Source organism: Leguminivora glycinivorella, chromosome 1 (assembly GCF_023078275.1).
Source record: "Leguminivora glycinivorella isolate SPB_JAAS2020 chromosome 1, LegGlyc_1.1, whole genome shotgun sequence".
NCBI classification, from domain to species: Eukaryota; Metazoa; Arthropoda; class Insecta; order Lepidoptera; family Tortricidae; genus Leguminivora; species Leguminivora glycinivorella.
In genome coordinates, this window is record NC_062971.1 from 15,822,295 (window position 1) to 15,838,548 (window position 16,254).

General features: G+C 41.3%; 1 protein-coding gene across 1 annotated transcript in view; it reads left to right on the plus strand.

Annotated features, from left to right (window-relative positions):
* LOC125225048 (transketolase-like protein 2) overlaps positions 1-16,254 on the plus strand; it is a 37,733-nt gene that overhangs the window by 11,947 nt on the left and 9,532 nt on the right. Inside the window, exons 3-11 of the mRNA XM_048128592.1 lie at positions 6,329-6,546; positions 7,193-7,343; positions 8,589-8,816; positions 9,475-9,662; positions 9,966-10,037; positions 10,300-10,423; positions 10,843-10,991; positions 11,405-11,566; positions 15,162-15,219. Of these exons, the coding sequence (XP_047984549.1) occupies positions 6,329-6,546; positions 7,193-7,343; positions 8,589-8,816; positions 9,475-9,662; positions 9,966-10,037; positions 10,300-10,423; positions 10,843-10,991; positions 11,405-11,566; positions 15,162-15,219 (1,350 nt within the window). The remainder of the gene's footprint in view (positions 1-6,328; positions 6,547-7,192; positions 7,344-8,588; positions 8,817-9,474; positions 9,663-9,965; positions 10,038-10,299; positions 10,424-10,842; positions 10,992-11,404; positions 11,567-15,161; positions 15,220-16,254) is intronic.

The following is a 16,254-nucleotide window of genomic DNA, read 5'->3' on the forward strand; positions in this document are numbered from 1 at the left end:
GTTATTTTTAAGACAATTTAGTTCCACCAATGAGTAGACGGAGCCCCGCTACTCGGGGCTCCTATTTCCGCTCTAAGGAATCAAAGGAAACTAACAACCTACCCGAAGAATAGGGTTACTATATTTTTTTTCTGTGTAATTATATGTATGTCTGAAATATAATATACTTTAGGAATTTTAGACATTAAATCTATATGCAGAAAAATCAGTAGGGCTTCAAAATATATGCCTAATAATATTTCTGAATAATTATTGTTATACTTTTCAATTTTATACTCATCAACTTTATGACTTTTGAGATTATGATATCCAATATTATGGTTTGTTATTGTTAGAACCATGAAACGTTATTCGTAACAAAAATTATGACTAGTGATGTTTATGACCACAAAATATGTGAATAACAACTTCTGACTAACGAAATTATGAACAATAAGTTTATGGGAAAGAAAGGGATCCCGCCACTGACATGTGTGCTTAGTCCGCCTGCGCGCGCTATGTATCTGCCCATTACATGAATTTCACATTTTATCTTATTTATATTTTAGCTTTTAGAAGACAAACAAGCGGTGTACACCATTTGAGCGACGACTAACACCAGTACTGGATATTTCACAGAATGACTGATAGGATGCTTGCGAGTATCCATGATAACGCTCGCGCACAAAACATAGAAGGTTTTGAAAGAGATTTCTCAAGGAATTGTATCTAGCATAATGACGAATACATGTATACAGGGTTACGGTGATCGCTTTCCATCAGGCGGACCGTATACCTGTTTGCATATCTTTACGTTTGCTTTTATAAAAAATGATTATACTATTCTACATACGTTTTTTGCGTTGTACTTTCCTCGCTATAAATAGTGGAGGGGAAAAGTTTCGTGTTACAAACGGGTGGAAATGTATTTTACTTTTCGTGTGTTGAAAAACTCGCCAAGTTCAACTTTGCACCCTTGTATAACAAATAACTATTACTTATTAGCTTTTATCTACGCCTTACTTTTATTTGATTCTATTGATGATTTATATTGCTTAAAATTATCAAAATGGGTAGTTATTCGCAGTATCCAATGCCTGGAAAAGGGGTGACACCACCTCCGAACCGAATCAATGTACAATATATTTAATCATGGGATAACGGTAAGCAAAAAAATAACATAGTGCAATACATATTAGGTTTCTTTGAGTTTGAAAGTATTACTTTTTTTTAAATCAATAATACATACTAAAACTATATTACATTTACTGTAATTTTGTTCGTTATACTCACTCCCTCGGCAATAGTTCCGGAGATATGACCTTTGAAAAAAAAAACGAACCACTGTCGACCACTTCACCCTACACACACAGCGCGCACATGCGAGGCGGACGAAGCACAAAGTTCAGTCGCGTACCATCTGAATAGTCTCGTGAGAGAAGAGTGTTTTGGATACAGAATGGAAGGATTAAAGTGTATAAACAAACACGATGTAAAAATTGTTCTTGAATAAATAAACTGAAACTGAAACTATATAAAATTTAACGAAATATAATATTACATTTTCAGGTTCCATTATTTTGTTATAAAAATTACAGCCTGTACAATTTGGCACAATATTTTTAACTAAAAATGAATAATATTTGTGATAAAATTCTATGCTAGGTACCGTATCTTTGATCGTAATAATTATATAATTTTAAAATATTTCGTTATTCTAACGGAAACTACGAACACCTATCTACAAATTTAGATTTTTGTTAGTTGCGGCATACGGTACGTATTATGGTCACGTTATAATATAAAGAATAGTTCAAATTTATTTATATATCACCTTTCCTTGTTACCTATATCATTTCGTGCTATGTGCGCGAAGCCGCGAACTAAAACCTACCTGCAGGGGTTGCAAGGTCAACGACCCCACCCGAGCGCGCGCGCCGGCTCGCAGTAGGTACTGTGGGTACCTAACCAAATCTAACCATGCCTGCGCGCTCGTTTACAAGGCACATGCATTTTAGCTTGTGTGTATTTTATGTATATAAAATAATTATGTATTCATTTTCATATTTATTTATTGCTTTTTTTTACACAGCCAGCACATGTAAACTATACAGGCTTCCTGTATAATATTTGTGATAAAATTCAACGTTTGTATAAACTTTTACATATATAAGTATGAAGCTTCAAATAATTTTCATCAGCGAGAAAATACGAAACAATGAATTTTGCCATAAATATTGTAACCGGGAGATATTAAAACCTTTATAATGTAGAAACTAATCGTTTTTGAAAAAAAAAACACAAAAAGATATCCCACTGCCCGGGCTCGAAACCAGGACCGCATTGATCAGTGAGAGCCGTAAGCGGTGATGAAACCCACACGGCCAAATTCTACTTGCGACTGACGGGCAAAATTCGCCAATACATGTCACATAGTACATTGTGAAATAATTTGTTTTTGTCCTAAAACAGGAATTATGTAATGTACACTCGTAATAATGAAATGATAATTTAATTTCATTTTGTTTCGCTTCTCTATTCTAAGAAAAAAAATGGCTCGGCGTAGCGAGCGGCACAGCCCCTCCGTCCGAGAGCCGTCAGGCAACTGGCGCACGGTGCGTGGCGCGTTCAAAGGTAGCCCCTTAATATCAGAACAAAATGCAACTTTATGTACTCGAAATTTTAGAAGTACATCTACTATGTCTAAGTGTAACTTAGGCCCTTTTAGCAACGCATCATTGAGCGCGTAGCCACTCGTTGTGCGACAACCAGCATCATAGACAACACGAGTTCGGGTAGTGTCGGAAATCTTCGACACCGAGTGGTGCGGGATGTAATAACTCGCGCCAGCGGGGGTTATCGTCCGCGAGCTCCATGTGGTTAAGATCCACATACTCCTGGAGGCACGCGTGATACTCCGCCTTCAGCTGGGGGTTTCGTTCTAGACGGTATTCCAGTTTGTGGAAACGTGCTAGAGCAATTTGCCGAGACTCGCCGAGGGGCGGTGCATCGGGCTTGAATGGCAGAGCAACTATGTATCGCCCTGTCTCGTCGCGCGTATGCGTCTTTTGGAAAAAGGATTCGCATAGCTTTTCTTCGGGAGTGTAACTCCGCATCTCTGGAACTGACTCCAGCTCCCAAAACTTCTCGAGATTGTCGTTGTCGAACGACGTAAAACAAGTATGGCGTGGAGTCGAAATATTAGAAGTAAAGTTGACTTTACCCCCTAGTAAATAACCAAATACACTATTGATTGCGGTGGGTGTGCCAGGTTTACCCCTGACTATACCCTCGCGAATGACATCCATGAAAATGTCCTCGCCAAGTATCATGTCAACCGGCTGAGGTTTATGAAATTCAGGGTCGGCTAGAGCGAGCCCTTGCAAATGAGGCCATTCCCCGTACGGTGCTAGTGGTACACTAGGCATTTGACGGGTTAATTTTGACAAAATAGTAACCTCCAAAGGAATACTTGGACTTTGTTTGCCCTTGGGCGAAATTGAGCACACGAAGGTACCCCTAGGGTTGAGCGGTAAATCACCGACACCTACCAACGGCTCGCTGACATTTCGTCGCGGTAAATTTAATCGTTGCATACACGATTCAGTAATAAGAGCTGCTTGTGAGCCTCCGTCTAACATACAACGAATTGTAGCAATTTTATTACCTTCGTAATAAAGGTCAACCAACGCAGTTGACAGTAACACCGTATGAGGCTCAATACCTAAACCTAGATTATTTTGATTCACGCCGTGAACAGCTGATGGGCTCGGGACAGCGCCCGCGCCGGGCTGCGACTGCTCCGTTAGAGCGAGCGAGACGGCAACTAGTTCCGCGGCTTCATTGTTCGCCGGGAAGGGTCGCGTACGCGTAAGGTCCGAATCTAAATGAATTAAGGTGTGGTGCTTCTTATTGCACTTACGACACTTAAAACTTGATTTACAATTACGTAAGTCATGTCCGGAACATAAACAATTATAACAAATGTTATTTGTTTGAACAAATGTGAATCTATCTTTAGTAGACAAATTTAAAAACTCCAAACATTTGTGAAGGGCATGCGAGCCTTTGCACTTCACGCAAGATCGAACCTTATTCGTATCGACATACGGTCGAGTTTGGTCTGACGTATTCGTAATTAAAACCCGTTTAGGTGTAATTTGATTTGAAATTAAATTATTTTTATTTGTTGTACTTAAGGAATTATTTTTTGTGGACTGTATATGGGAAACTGTAATCATCTGTTCCGCCGTAAGTTCGCGCTCTAAGAATGTTATTAAGGTTTGGACTTTAGGTATTTCACTTGGGTTGGTTAAAGAACGTTCATATTCTTTTCGCGTATTAACGGGAATTTTACGTAATAATAAATTTAACAGAACGAAGTCCCATTCTTTAACCGGAAACTCCAAAACTTCAAGTGCTTTAATATTTTCGTGGTAAACATTAAGCAAATTTCGCATAGCAACAGCAGATGAGCGCGCGGAACAAGAATCGATATCGAATAATTTATCTAGATGTTGTGACGCAATAATGCGTTTGTTGTCATAACGGGATTTTAGAACATCGATCGCAATTGAATAATTACTTTCCGTTATGGGAATTGATTTAATTAAATTAAATGGTTCGTTTTTAACCGAAAGTAGTAAATACCTAAACTTTTCCGCGTCAGTGTAGGCATTGTTGTTGTGGACCAACGATTGAAATAAGTCGAAAAAGGCGGGCCAGCCAGTAGGTTCACCGTGAAATTCAGGAAGCGACAATTTAGGCAAGTTTCGACGGTCGTTCATAAACGTGTCGTGTTGGCTAGGCACAGGAATGCGGCTCGCTCGCCGCTTTTCTACATCTACCTCCTTTAGGTTATTTAAATGCGTAACTATCGCGTAATATAAATCGTTGAAATCATTTCGAATCTTAATGTTGGCTTCTTTGTTGAAGCTATTAGACTTAATTAATGCCTTTTCGATCTTAGTTTGAATTTTGGTAAACTTTCGCTGGTGCGCTGTTAAATCGGAAGTTCTTGAACGAAATTGTTCTATATTCGTTGCTGCGAACTGTAATGTTCGTTTTAATTCGTCGAGAATTAGATCTCGCTCGAATAAATCTTGTGTCATACACGATGTGTCGATTTCGACACCGTCTGTAGGATTCGGTACCATTTTGCCGTGAGCAAAGATGGCGGAAATTACAATGAAAAATTGAACTACAAACGTATGTAATTGGAATGGTGGGTACGTAATACCGCAAAATACACGGGCAACACAACGTGAGAAAGAAAAATCCGGATCGAACGGATCAAAAAACTATATGTAGCGGCGTTTAATTGGTGAGGCTACTTACATTTGTCCAGAGGCGCTTGTGGGGCCACGTGGAAACACTTTGGGAAAATCCTCACACTAAAACGATTGTCACATATAAACGGAAGCTTAGGTCACTGGTCGGAATATCACTTAAAATGTCAATTTTCACGTTTGTGTCGCGCCGGTGCACCGATAACTATTTTTAATTCGTAATAACGGGAGCGCAGATCATGGCGCTCGCACGGTCGAAGAGAGAGTTTTTTCTATATATCCGCCAGGTGCCGTGGCAGGCGCACCGGAAAGTCGCTTTGGGACTTCTGTAATTGCCAGCTCCAAAAAACTGTGCTACATATACATGGAAAAAAGTATTCTTTCAAAATTGTGTTGCCTTGTATGTATGAAAATGAAATAACTATTTAACTATATCAAGAAAAGAAATTAAAACTAAAAATCTCTGTTCCTCGACGGAACACTTTCCTATTTGTTAAGCAAAGGAAAAAATGGCTTCCGGCGGGACTTGACAGTGACACACCGGGACACTGGGCAACGCTTTTAACTAATTATTGAACTACGGAAGTCACGCCGGACACTCGCAAACCTTTTCATTCCTTTTCTTGTGTATATACGCCTTTGGGTAGGCGTATAGTGACATCTACCGACAGACAATTAAATCTTGAACAGCACCGGAGCACAAAAAAATTAGAATTTAACAACGCAGCTGGCTGAACAAGCATACTTTTACTCGCATGGTTTCACAGACGATCCCGCTAGGGGACGCCATTAATGCCCATAAAGTTATAAATACCCACAAGTCTGAAATCATGACTACACAGTTCCTATTTGGCTCAATTATCGGTTGTGCATGGTGCAAAATACCAATTTAATCTTTTAGCACGCCATTGTTTGGCATATTTGATGAATGATTGATAACATGAATAGGCAAAACAACTATATGAATCTACATTTTCAGACTAATATTGCAAGGTTAAAACTCCATTGCACCGCGTCATTAATTTTACTCAAGACGTTTTCTAAACCATTGCTTTTTCCAGGGTCACGCCGCTCCCATCCTATACGCCGCGTGGGCCGAGGCCGGACTCTTCCCCGTGGAGGAGCTCAAGAATCTCCGCAAGATCGACAACGACCTCGAGGGCCACCCCACGCCCCGCCTGAACTTCGTGGACGTGGGCACCGGCTCGCTCGGACAGGGCCTGGCTGTGGCCGCCGGCATGGCCTACGTCGGGAAATACTTCGACCAGGCGCCCTACAGGTAGGCCATCTGTTAAGGAATTCCAAGGTCAATTCCAATCTCGAGGGGTTGGCTCTATTTTTCTCTACAAATGCTTAGATGTTCTTGAATAATTCTTCATCCGGCAATACTTTGTTTTTCTTCTCAATGAACAATATGGCACTTAACTCTTGTACAGTGCTGCACACAAATTGTGTATTACAGACAGTGGGTGCCAAAGTAAGTCGTGTGTCGTACTCATGCGCTCGCCGTCGAGCGTCGTGGCCAGTAGCACTCGGACAAACATTTCCTATACATTCTCTATCTCGACATGAGAGTTATGTACAAAATATTTGGCAGTTGACCTTCATTTTTTGTTCAACAATTTCCTATCTCTATAGTCTAAGGTCCAGTTGAACCAACAACAATAACAACTGATTAATAATATTACGAAGTGAACTATGAAACTACCCATACTACAAAATTTGGTGAACTGTACGCTTTCACGATTACAAACGAGTTAGTCTCCTCATAGATAAATATAAAATAGACCTGACCTGATCAATCCTATTACATAAATATGTACTTAATTCACATCTAAACATATTGGGTATTACTTAAAATTCGTGAAGACTATACCTTACAACCTTGTAATTACCTAAAACCTAATAATAATATTCTTCTACAGGGTGTACTGCCTGGTAGGAGACGGTGAAGCCGCCGAGGGCAGCATCTGGGAGTCGCTGCACTTCGCCAGCCACTACAAACTAGACAACCTGGTGGTCATCTTCGATGTCAACCGTCTTGGACAGTCGGAGCCCACCTCTCTCCAGCACCACGTAAGTTTACAAGGTTTTCAAAACGCAATGCGTCAAGAATGAGAATAAGTTGGGACTCATTGTACTTCATAAGCTACAGAAGCTAAACAACCTGGTGGTCATCTTCAATGTCAATCGTCTTGGCCAGTTAGAGCCCACTTCTCTCCAGCATCATGTGAGGGAATGTGCAGACAGTTAAAATTATATTTGAGGCAATGTGAGACTCCAATAGTTTTTTGCACAGTAAAAAAGCGGCAACTGGTCACATTTTCACCAGTAAGCGTAGACAAGCTAGCACAGTGTGTGTGTCTGTTTGTTTGTCCGTCTTTCACGGCAACACGGAGCGACGAACTGACGTGATTTTTTAAGTGGAGGTTGTTGAAGGGATGGAGAGTGACATAGGCTACTTTTTGTCTCTTTCTAACGCGAGCGAAGCCGTGGGCTAGTTAACTATAAATGTACGCAGTATGCACCACTATAATGCAGCGGTTCACATACATTGTGTATTGCAATCGAGTGGTGCGAGAGCAAACCGTGCGTCGTACTCATGCGCCCGCTGTCGGGCGACGTGGTCAGTAGCGTTCGGACAATTTACATAAACTAATATATTACATACATACATACAATCACTGTATCCCATAAAGGGCTAATATATTGTATGATAAAATTCATAAATCCAAAAAAGGATAATGTCTGTTTAAAGATGCTTTTTAAAATTTAAGTTTCTGTGTTCGTAGTTTAGTTACCATTATAGGTAGAGCATTATGACAAAAAAAATACAGTGATATAATATGTAATTATTCAGAGGTCAAAGTTCGGAACTTAGTAAGGAAAGAACATTCTCAGCAGTTCTCAAAAAGTTTGTACAAAAATTAAGGAAAAAGTTAAATTTGTTTTTTTTTTATTCCTATTTTGTTACCAAGATTTTTTTGATGAATTGAGATTTTAGTAAGTTTTATTTCGTCATTAAGGTTCTCTAGTATCTACGAGTATATTTTCTTAATTATTACAATTATCCTTTATATATCTTAGGAAAGTCAACTTATATACTAAATGTTGGTAACAAAATAGGATCAATTAAAGTTTGCTGACGTGGCTATGTACAAACTTTGAGAACTGCTGTATCTGAAAAAAAAAAATATGTTAAATGTTAAATAGAATCATTAACTGTCTTTGGAAGTGTTCATATCGAACTTAATCAACTATTTAATTCTCTTTACATCAAAATTCTGCCAGCAATCTCCTAACCCCACACTTTCTCTACAGGTTGAAGTATACGACGCTCGCCTGAAGTCCTTCGGCTTCCACTCTCTGGTGGTCGACGGTCATGACGTCACCGAGCTGGTGAAGGCCTTCGACGAGGCCGCCACCGTCACTGGCAAGCCCACCGCGCTCGTCGCCAAGACCTTCAAGGGCAAGGGCTTCCCGGGCATCGAGGATCTGGAGAACTGGCACGGAAAGGCTCTGGGCGCTGATGGTGAAAAGATCATTAAGGTCAGTTTATAAAACCGTTTAACCTTTAAGGAAAGTACTTTGGCTTCTACTCGCTGGTATTGGACGGAGCTGGTGAAGACCTTGGACGAGGCGGCCGCCGTCTTGGGCAAGGCCACGGCTCTCGTCGCCAAGACCTTAAAGGGCAAAGGCTTCCCGAGCAGCGAGGATCTGGACGAAAGGCTCTTTGAGCTGATGGCGACAAGATCATCAAGGTTAGCTTAGTTACATTGCACATATCTTCATCTTTCAACATTTAGGCGTTACTTGCTTAGCACTTAAACCAGAATAGCAAGCAATGCCTAATAGCATTGTATTGTAATACACATAATTTGTCCGGCTTTTTCTTAAATCTAGGAATTGAGTATTGAAATGCTTGTTCATAACTTTATAGCTCATAAATAGTAATATATTTGCCCTGGCTTACTCTCAATAATCTTATATGCATAGCTTCAACTCGCACTACATTATTTTTTCCGCAGTGTACACAGATTGTGCATTGCAACTAAGTAGTGCTAGAGTAAAACGTGCGTCGTACTCACGCATCCGCCATCGGTTGACGTGGTCAGTAGCGTTCGAACACTAAAATAATAATTCCTACAACAATTTTGTTCAATCTGACATCGAAAGCACTGTTTAACAATCTCTTTTTACCCTACAGCACCTGCAGTCGCAGATCAAGAACAACACAATCTCCCTGAAGCCCAAGGCCCCTCTAGCGGAGGCTCCGCGCGTCCACATCGGCGACATCACTCTGTCGTCACCGCCCGCGTACAAACAGGGTGAGCAGGTCGCCACCCGCCTCGCTTACGGTACCGCGCTCAAGAAGATCGCTGACACCAACCTGAGGTGAGATTTGAATACAGACAATTACTGGGTATAACCCTCCTTTGACAATACAATCTCTCTGAATTTCGTCCTCAACTTGGTACGCAAACAGTTCGGCAAGTTGCCATCTGCCTCGCTTACGGTAACACACTCCTTAAGATGGCTAAAACCAACCTATTGGTGATACAATACACCTCTGCTTGATTGCAGAGTGTAAAACACAGTTTAAGTTATGATAAACATAAATAAGTCTAGCATGGATTGGCTCTATAGAATATTATCTGCTTTAAATTTTAAACTAACCATGTTTTTTTATCATTTCAGAGTAATTGCTCTCGATGGTGACACTAAGAACTCCACCTTCAGTGACAAACTGCGCAACGCCTACCCTGAGAGGTGAGTTTAGATATTTTCCGAGGTGAATATAATCAATCATTTACAGAATTGAAGCCTCCTGTTATTAAATGCTAAAAGATTAAACACTAGTTATCAATATCTACTTTGATAGATCAAAAAGGTCTCAGACTAAAATCAGTGTACTGTTCCCTATTTCTTTTTCCCAAACACTCCACTGATGGTCGCGATACAAACTAGTACCTAAAATGTTATTGATTAATAATTGAAGCATAAAGTACAAAGGATGAATCTTGAAATGCAGATACATCGAGTGCTTCATCGCGGAGCAGAACTTGGTGGGCGTGGCCACCGGCGCCGCCTGCCGCGACCGCACCGTCGCCTTCGTCTCCACCTTCGCTGCCTTCTTCACCAGGACCTTCGACCAGGTCGGTATATTAATTATACTTTTCTGTTAGCTAAAAATATCCTGTTCATAGTCACAAACACCTAACACTATTGCAAACTGTCGTGGAGGCGTAAAGCTTGATTTGATTCATGAAATTTCTGCCGGTCAAGATCAAATTGCACTTCCGCGCGCGAGTCCGTATTTGAAATCCCACTAGATGTAAGGACACGCGTGTGAGAATCCAAGTTATGCAAAACCATCTGATAGCAGTATCCTCTAGTAAGTTAGATTCAGTCGTCGTTGTTAATCCATTTTAAAATCCTAAAGAATGACCACCATGAAATGCAAATGTCAGCTGTCGCTGTATTATTCACAAAGACTGTTCCCTGAAATTGTTATCTGAATAGTATTATTTCTATAGCAGAGACCGTAGTAAAAATGTAATTGAAAATGTTTTAGATCCGTATGGGCGCCATCAGTCAGAGCAACATCAACCTGGCGGGCTCTCACTGCGGCGTGAGCATCGGCGAGGACGGCCCCTCGCAGATGGGTCTCGAGGATCTGGCGCTGTTCCGCGCTGTACCCACCGCCACTGTCTTCTACCCCTCGTGAGTATCCGAAACTTTGCTCACAGTTGACCCCCATACCTCCGAAGATGTCATAGACTAAATAAGTCTAAATTGCACTACATAATATTTATATTGCAGTGTACACCAATTGTCCATTGCTACTAAGTAGTGCTAGAGTAAAACGTGCGTCGTACTCACGCGTCCGCCTTCGGACGAAGTGGTCAGTAGCGTTCGAACAAACTTTCCCAGAAATAAGTAATGCAGACATCATTCTCGAACAGTCTTAAACTTCAGTCCAGTAAATTCTTAAGTTTCAATTCAGCGCCTTCAAACGCCAAAAGTAGTTCGTCTGGTACAAATGGATCCGTATAACCCGACTTGAAAATGTCTGCTGACTAGACGATTGGCTTTTCGATTGGATTTTTTTGACTAACCAGTGTTGTCCTTTTCAGGGACGCCGTATCAACAGAGCGCGCCGTCGAGCTTGCTGCCAACACCAAGGGCATCTGCTACATCCGTACTTCCCGCCCCAACACTTCCATGCTCTACCCCAATGATGAGGTCTTCAAGGTCGGTCAACTCACTTTATTTCAGTCTGCTCTCTTCAATATGTAGTTAGTAGTGGAAGTATCTAAAACATTTTAGTAGTAGCAAAATCTGAATCTGATCTAATCCTTGTTTGGATAAAAAAGTTTACAATACCGCGTTGTACGCTATTGCCATAGTCTGCAAATGGTTTAAATGATATGTTTAAATATCTTTGTTCAAAATCATCCAATAATAATGACCATGTAATTGCCACGACCCTGGAAGATCTTCAAGGTATGGTCAAAAGTCTGTACTATGCCTCTTAAGATAGGCCTTAGGATGAATGTCCAAGGCTAAAATTATGAAGAACATCTCTGATAAATCTATTTCAGCCGTTATGAATGAGATTGAAAGACTACAGATAGATGGATGGCGGACATTCTCAAACCGGCTAGTATTCCACAATGCCTAAAACGCCTCTTTGACCAATGATGATATCAAATGTTGTCGCGCTGTGTCCAAAATCACCGCCTTCTGCATCTGGCCCACAGATTTCGGGAGATAGGACATGCCGGGCGATTTGTATAGAATACACCTGTCGCAAGGTCTGCGCAACCCACACAAAGCACCAGTAATTGTAAAGATAATGCACGCACACACCTAATCCACACACACTTGTAGCTGGACGCTCCTATTGCGCAATACACGCGCATCATTTCAATGGTTGTGTACATGCGAACGATAAGCGAGCGCGATCGCGCACGCACACAACGATAAATAGCGGGAACGCCTCGCCTCGTTTCCGAGAAAAATGTCTCACTGAGTGAATCGTTTTGTACACCGTTCATTGCGGCGCAAAACACTACACTGTTTACAATATGTTCCTTGTGTAGCCGCAATGTATAATTAACGTTTTAAAGCACAAGCAAACGTAAGGTTACATGGTACAACTCGGAGTATTACGTTGAATTCGTGTTTTATGTGAAATAAAAGGAAATAAATAGTATTTACCTATGAAATGTTATCCTATCGGCTTGGAAATTATTCAGGTCACTGCGATGTTTGCAAGTTATTATTGCACACTTCGGCATTTTGGATAAAACTCGTTTTTCGTCGGTGAACAGCGCGCGTGTACACTCGATGACAGCGGACGGCGAACTGGCGGCGGTGTAGGCCCAATGGGCCTACATCTGCGACCAGGCCGCGCGCGGCTTGTCCTCTCTATAGAATTTTTTCCTCTGAGATCTGGCCCTTGATCCAACCACCGAGCGAGAGTTTCTTAAGATGTTGGTCGAGACTCTTCGCTATGAGACCGTTCGCTGAAACGACTATCGGGACAATGATCGTTGAATCAACATCCCACATGGTGGTTATCTCGTGAGCCAAGTCTAGGTACTTACTGGACTTGTCCTTCTCGGCTTTCACGAGATTCTCATCATGGGGGATGGTGATGTCAACGAGCACGGCCCGGCGTTGCGGTCGATCTATTATCACAATGTCAGGCTTATTGGCTACAATAGTCCTGTCAGTGATAATAGATCGATCCCAATAGAGCGTGGCACGGCCATTTTCAAGAACTGGCGCAGGTAAGTACTTGTAGTACGGTACTTCGCGGTCCACAAGGCCGTATTGAAGAGCAAGCTGCTGGTGAATGATCCGGGCTACGAGATTATGCCTGTGCAAGTACTCACCGTTAGCAAGATGAGAACAACCGGAAATGATATGCCTGAGTGATTCTCCGGGACGGCGGCATGCCCAACAAATGTCGACCGTGCCGTCCTTCAGGATATATTTCCGGTAGTTGTTCGTCATCATAACTTCGTCCGCAATTGCACAGGCAAAACCCTCAGTTTCTCCGAAGAGGTCCCCGAATCGTAACCAGTTCACCGATGCGAGCAGGTCTACATCGGGTCCCGTGAGGGCCTTGTAGAACCACCCGTGTAGCTGCTTGCTCTCCCATACCGCCTTGCGGTCCGCAGTACTTAGTACCACAGGTTTGCGCCAGTTCTCTTTCGCCAAGGAGAGCGGCGTGAGGTTTCCGTCCACTGCCACCACATCACGATGCAGCCCACACTCGTTGTTAAGGAAGTAATTCCTGAGATTGTACACCTCACGGTTGTGGAGATTTTTGGTAACGCTTCCTTATTCTTAACATTATTAACATAATCCTTTAACTGTTTAGGGAATCTAGCCAAACAATCGTTGACGCTCCGGCGCAAACGGTACGCAACTGGCTCTGTCGCGTCAATACGAAAGAGCGGTAGAGAGTGAAAACTAGCGTCTACGATGACTGTTATATTAACAATTTACCAATGGTAAATAGTTGATATTTGCTGTCAGTGTATCAAACTTCAACTTCATTTAAGTACCGAATAATATATGGAATTACACAAGAGTCGTTGTGTACGTCAGCTGTCAAATCGAAGAGTGTTTAATTAGACTACTTCTTGCATAATCATTGTTTATGCTATTAGTTACTATACTAACAATAATCTCTATAGCACTGCGTCCTTACAGCGGCATACAATATTAAATGTGTGTCGCATTAACGCGGTGCGAGAGTAAACCGTGCGTCGTACTCATGCGCCCGCTGTCGGGTGACGTGGTCAGTAGCGTTCGGACATAGGAGTCACATCCCGCTAACTCGAACCTCGAGAAGATAAAACACTTGTAAACAAGACATAATTTGCTTTCACCTTCTCTTCAGGGCCCAAAACCTTCACAACTCGAAATATTTTAACCTCGTTAGACGACTTGGCCCTATTGGATCTCTTGAGATTCGTGCTATCGAGGTTACATTCAAGTAGGAAGTGCACTGACAGCTTAGGACACGTGTCTATTCTAATTGTTAACAGTATGTACGCAGTGCCATGGGGTCTCATCCGGAACATCGTATAATTAATGTCATACCAAAATCATAGATGGCGCTACGTGCCACGATTAGCCATTATGACCTATTTATTCAATAAATTTAAAGGTCTCAAAGGTATTATTTTAGTCTGTATCATGCATTAAGAATATCATTAATTTAATACACAAATCCACAAAAACACGAATTCAATGCAATATTTTTCAAAATTCGAATCTAAAATTTATTACACGACTGAATACAACATCAGCAAACTCGCATTGAACGTTATTGAGTCGTCTAAGTATTATTACCTCTCGTCACTAGATGGAGTGACTGTGCATAACGTACGTGATATAATTAGAATAGCCACTTGAGTGCGGGCTAGTCATACGCTCAAAAAACCAGTGTAAGGGCGCTCTCCGGAACCATGATCTTCTTACGCGTCTGGACGGCACATTTTAGACTGGTTACGTAGCCGTATTCAACTCGTGTGCACTCCGTAACCACATGGTATCGTTAATGAAACTTATGAATGAATGGCGTTGTTGGTAAAACGAAAAGCAATATGTGAAGCCTGGCGTCCACTAAGCGATTCGTCACTAATGCACGCACTTTCATAACAAATTCAGAAGGCGAATTAACCCTTAAGAGGATACGATACCGAAGCACGAATTCAAATTTGAGATTTTTAGGTCTTTATCGCCGTCGCGCTGACGGGGGTGGAACCCACAGAGAGGCCCTGTGTGCGTGCGCGTGGCGCACGCACACAACCGCGTCCGCCGCCGGCGCAAGTAGCTACTCGCAATAGAGCGCTCTCTATATTTCTCTAGTTTCGGACTTCTGGCTTTCTGCGGGCAGCCGAGCGGCACCGCCCCCGACTGCGCGATGGCAATAAACACAAAAATCACAAATTTGAATTCGTGCTTGCCTACCTTATCGTGTTAGTTCTTCATTATTAATATATCATTTTAATTGTTGAATGTTGATTAGAACTGTTATCTGGGACATTTTTATTTTTGTCAAAGTTGTACGTCCACTCGACTTTTTTTGAATTTGGAAATTTTTATGTGGTTTCCACTCAGAATCGTGAGCTCTTTCACTCCTAATAGGAAAAAAAAGTCTCCCAAGTTTTTTCCCATTCCTTTACCATTTTTTTCATACATTTTGTATGACAGTAACGGAATGGAAGGTTTGAAAAATGTATGGATATCTTAAGACATTGTTTTTACTTCCTATCAGGCAGGATCGAAAGACCTTGAGATTCTGAGTATGAATCGCGTAAAAAACACCCATTTTACAAAAATACAGGGGTACAACAGGCCATTTACAACACACATTTTAGGGGGCCATTTTACAACTTTAAAAAAAATGGCTCATCTGGCCGGCAGCCATAAGGCCATAACAGATAAGAGTAATTATGTGTTGAAATGAAATTAAAATGAAATATTTATTTTTCAAGTAGGCATATTACAATGAACATGGGAACGTCAAGTTTCAGTAAATAACTAATTTCGGTGTTTTTTTTCAATTTCATGAGTAAAAATTACTCTAGACAATGAAATAAAACTATGGAAACGTTAATTAATCCGTTTCCATAATTTTATTTCATGAGTAACTATCGCGGTAACCGAAGACAATATTACTCTAGAAAATGTTTTGTCAAATACCTTGCTACATTACCTTTTATTTTTTATATTAAGTACATGTATTTGTTTACTTAATAATATACATTTCCATATTTATACATTGAAATAGATATCATACACGAAAGGAAAAACGACACCGACGACGGTTTTTTTCCCACATTTCTAATTAACTACGCGCCTGCTTTCGAGTGCTTTAAATTTTAATAAACCAACGCATTCTTTGATTGGGGGCTAGGGCCTCTCAAGGTCAGTGCAAATGTGATGCGTAGAATAGGTA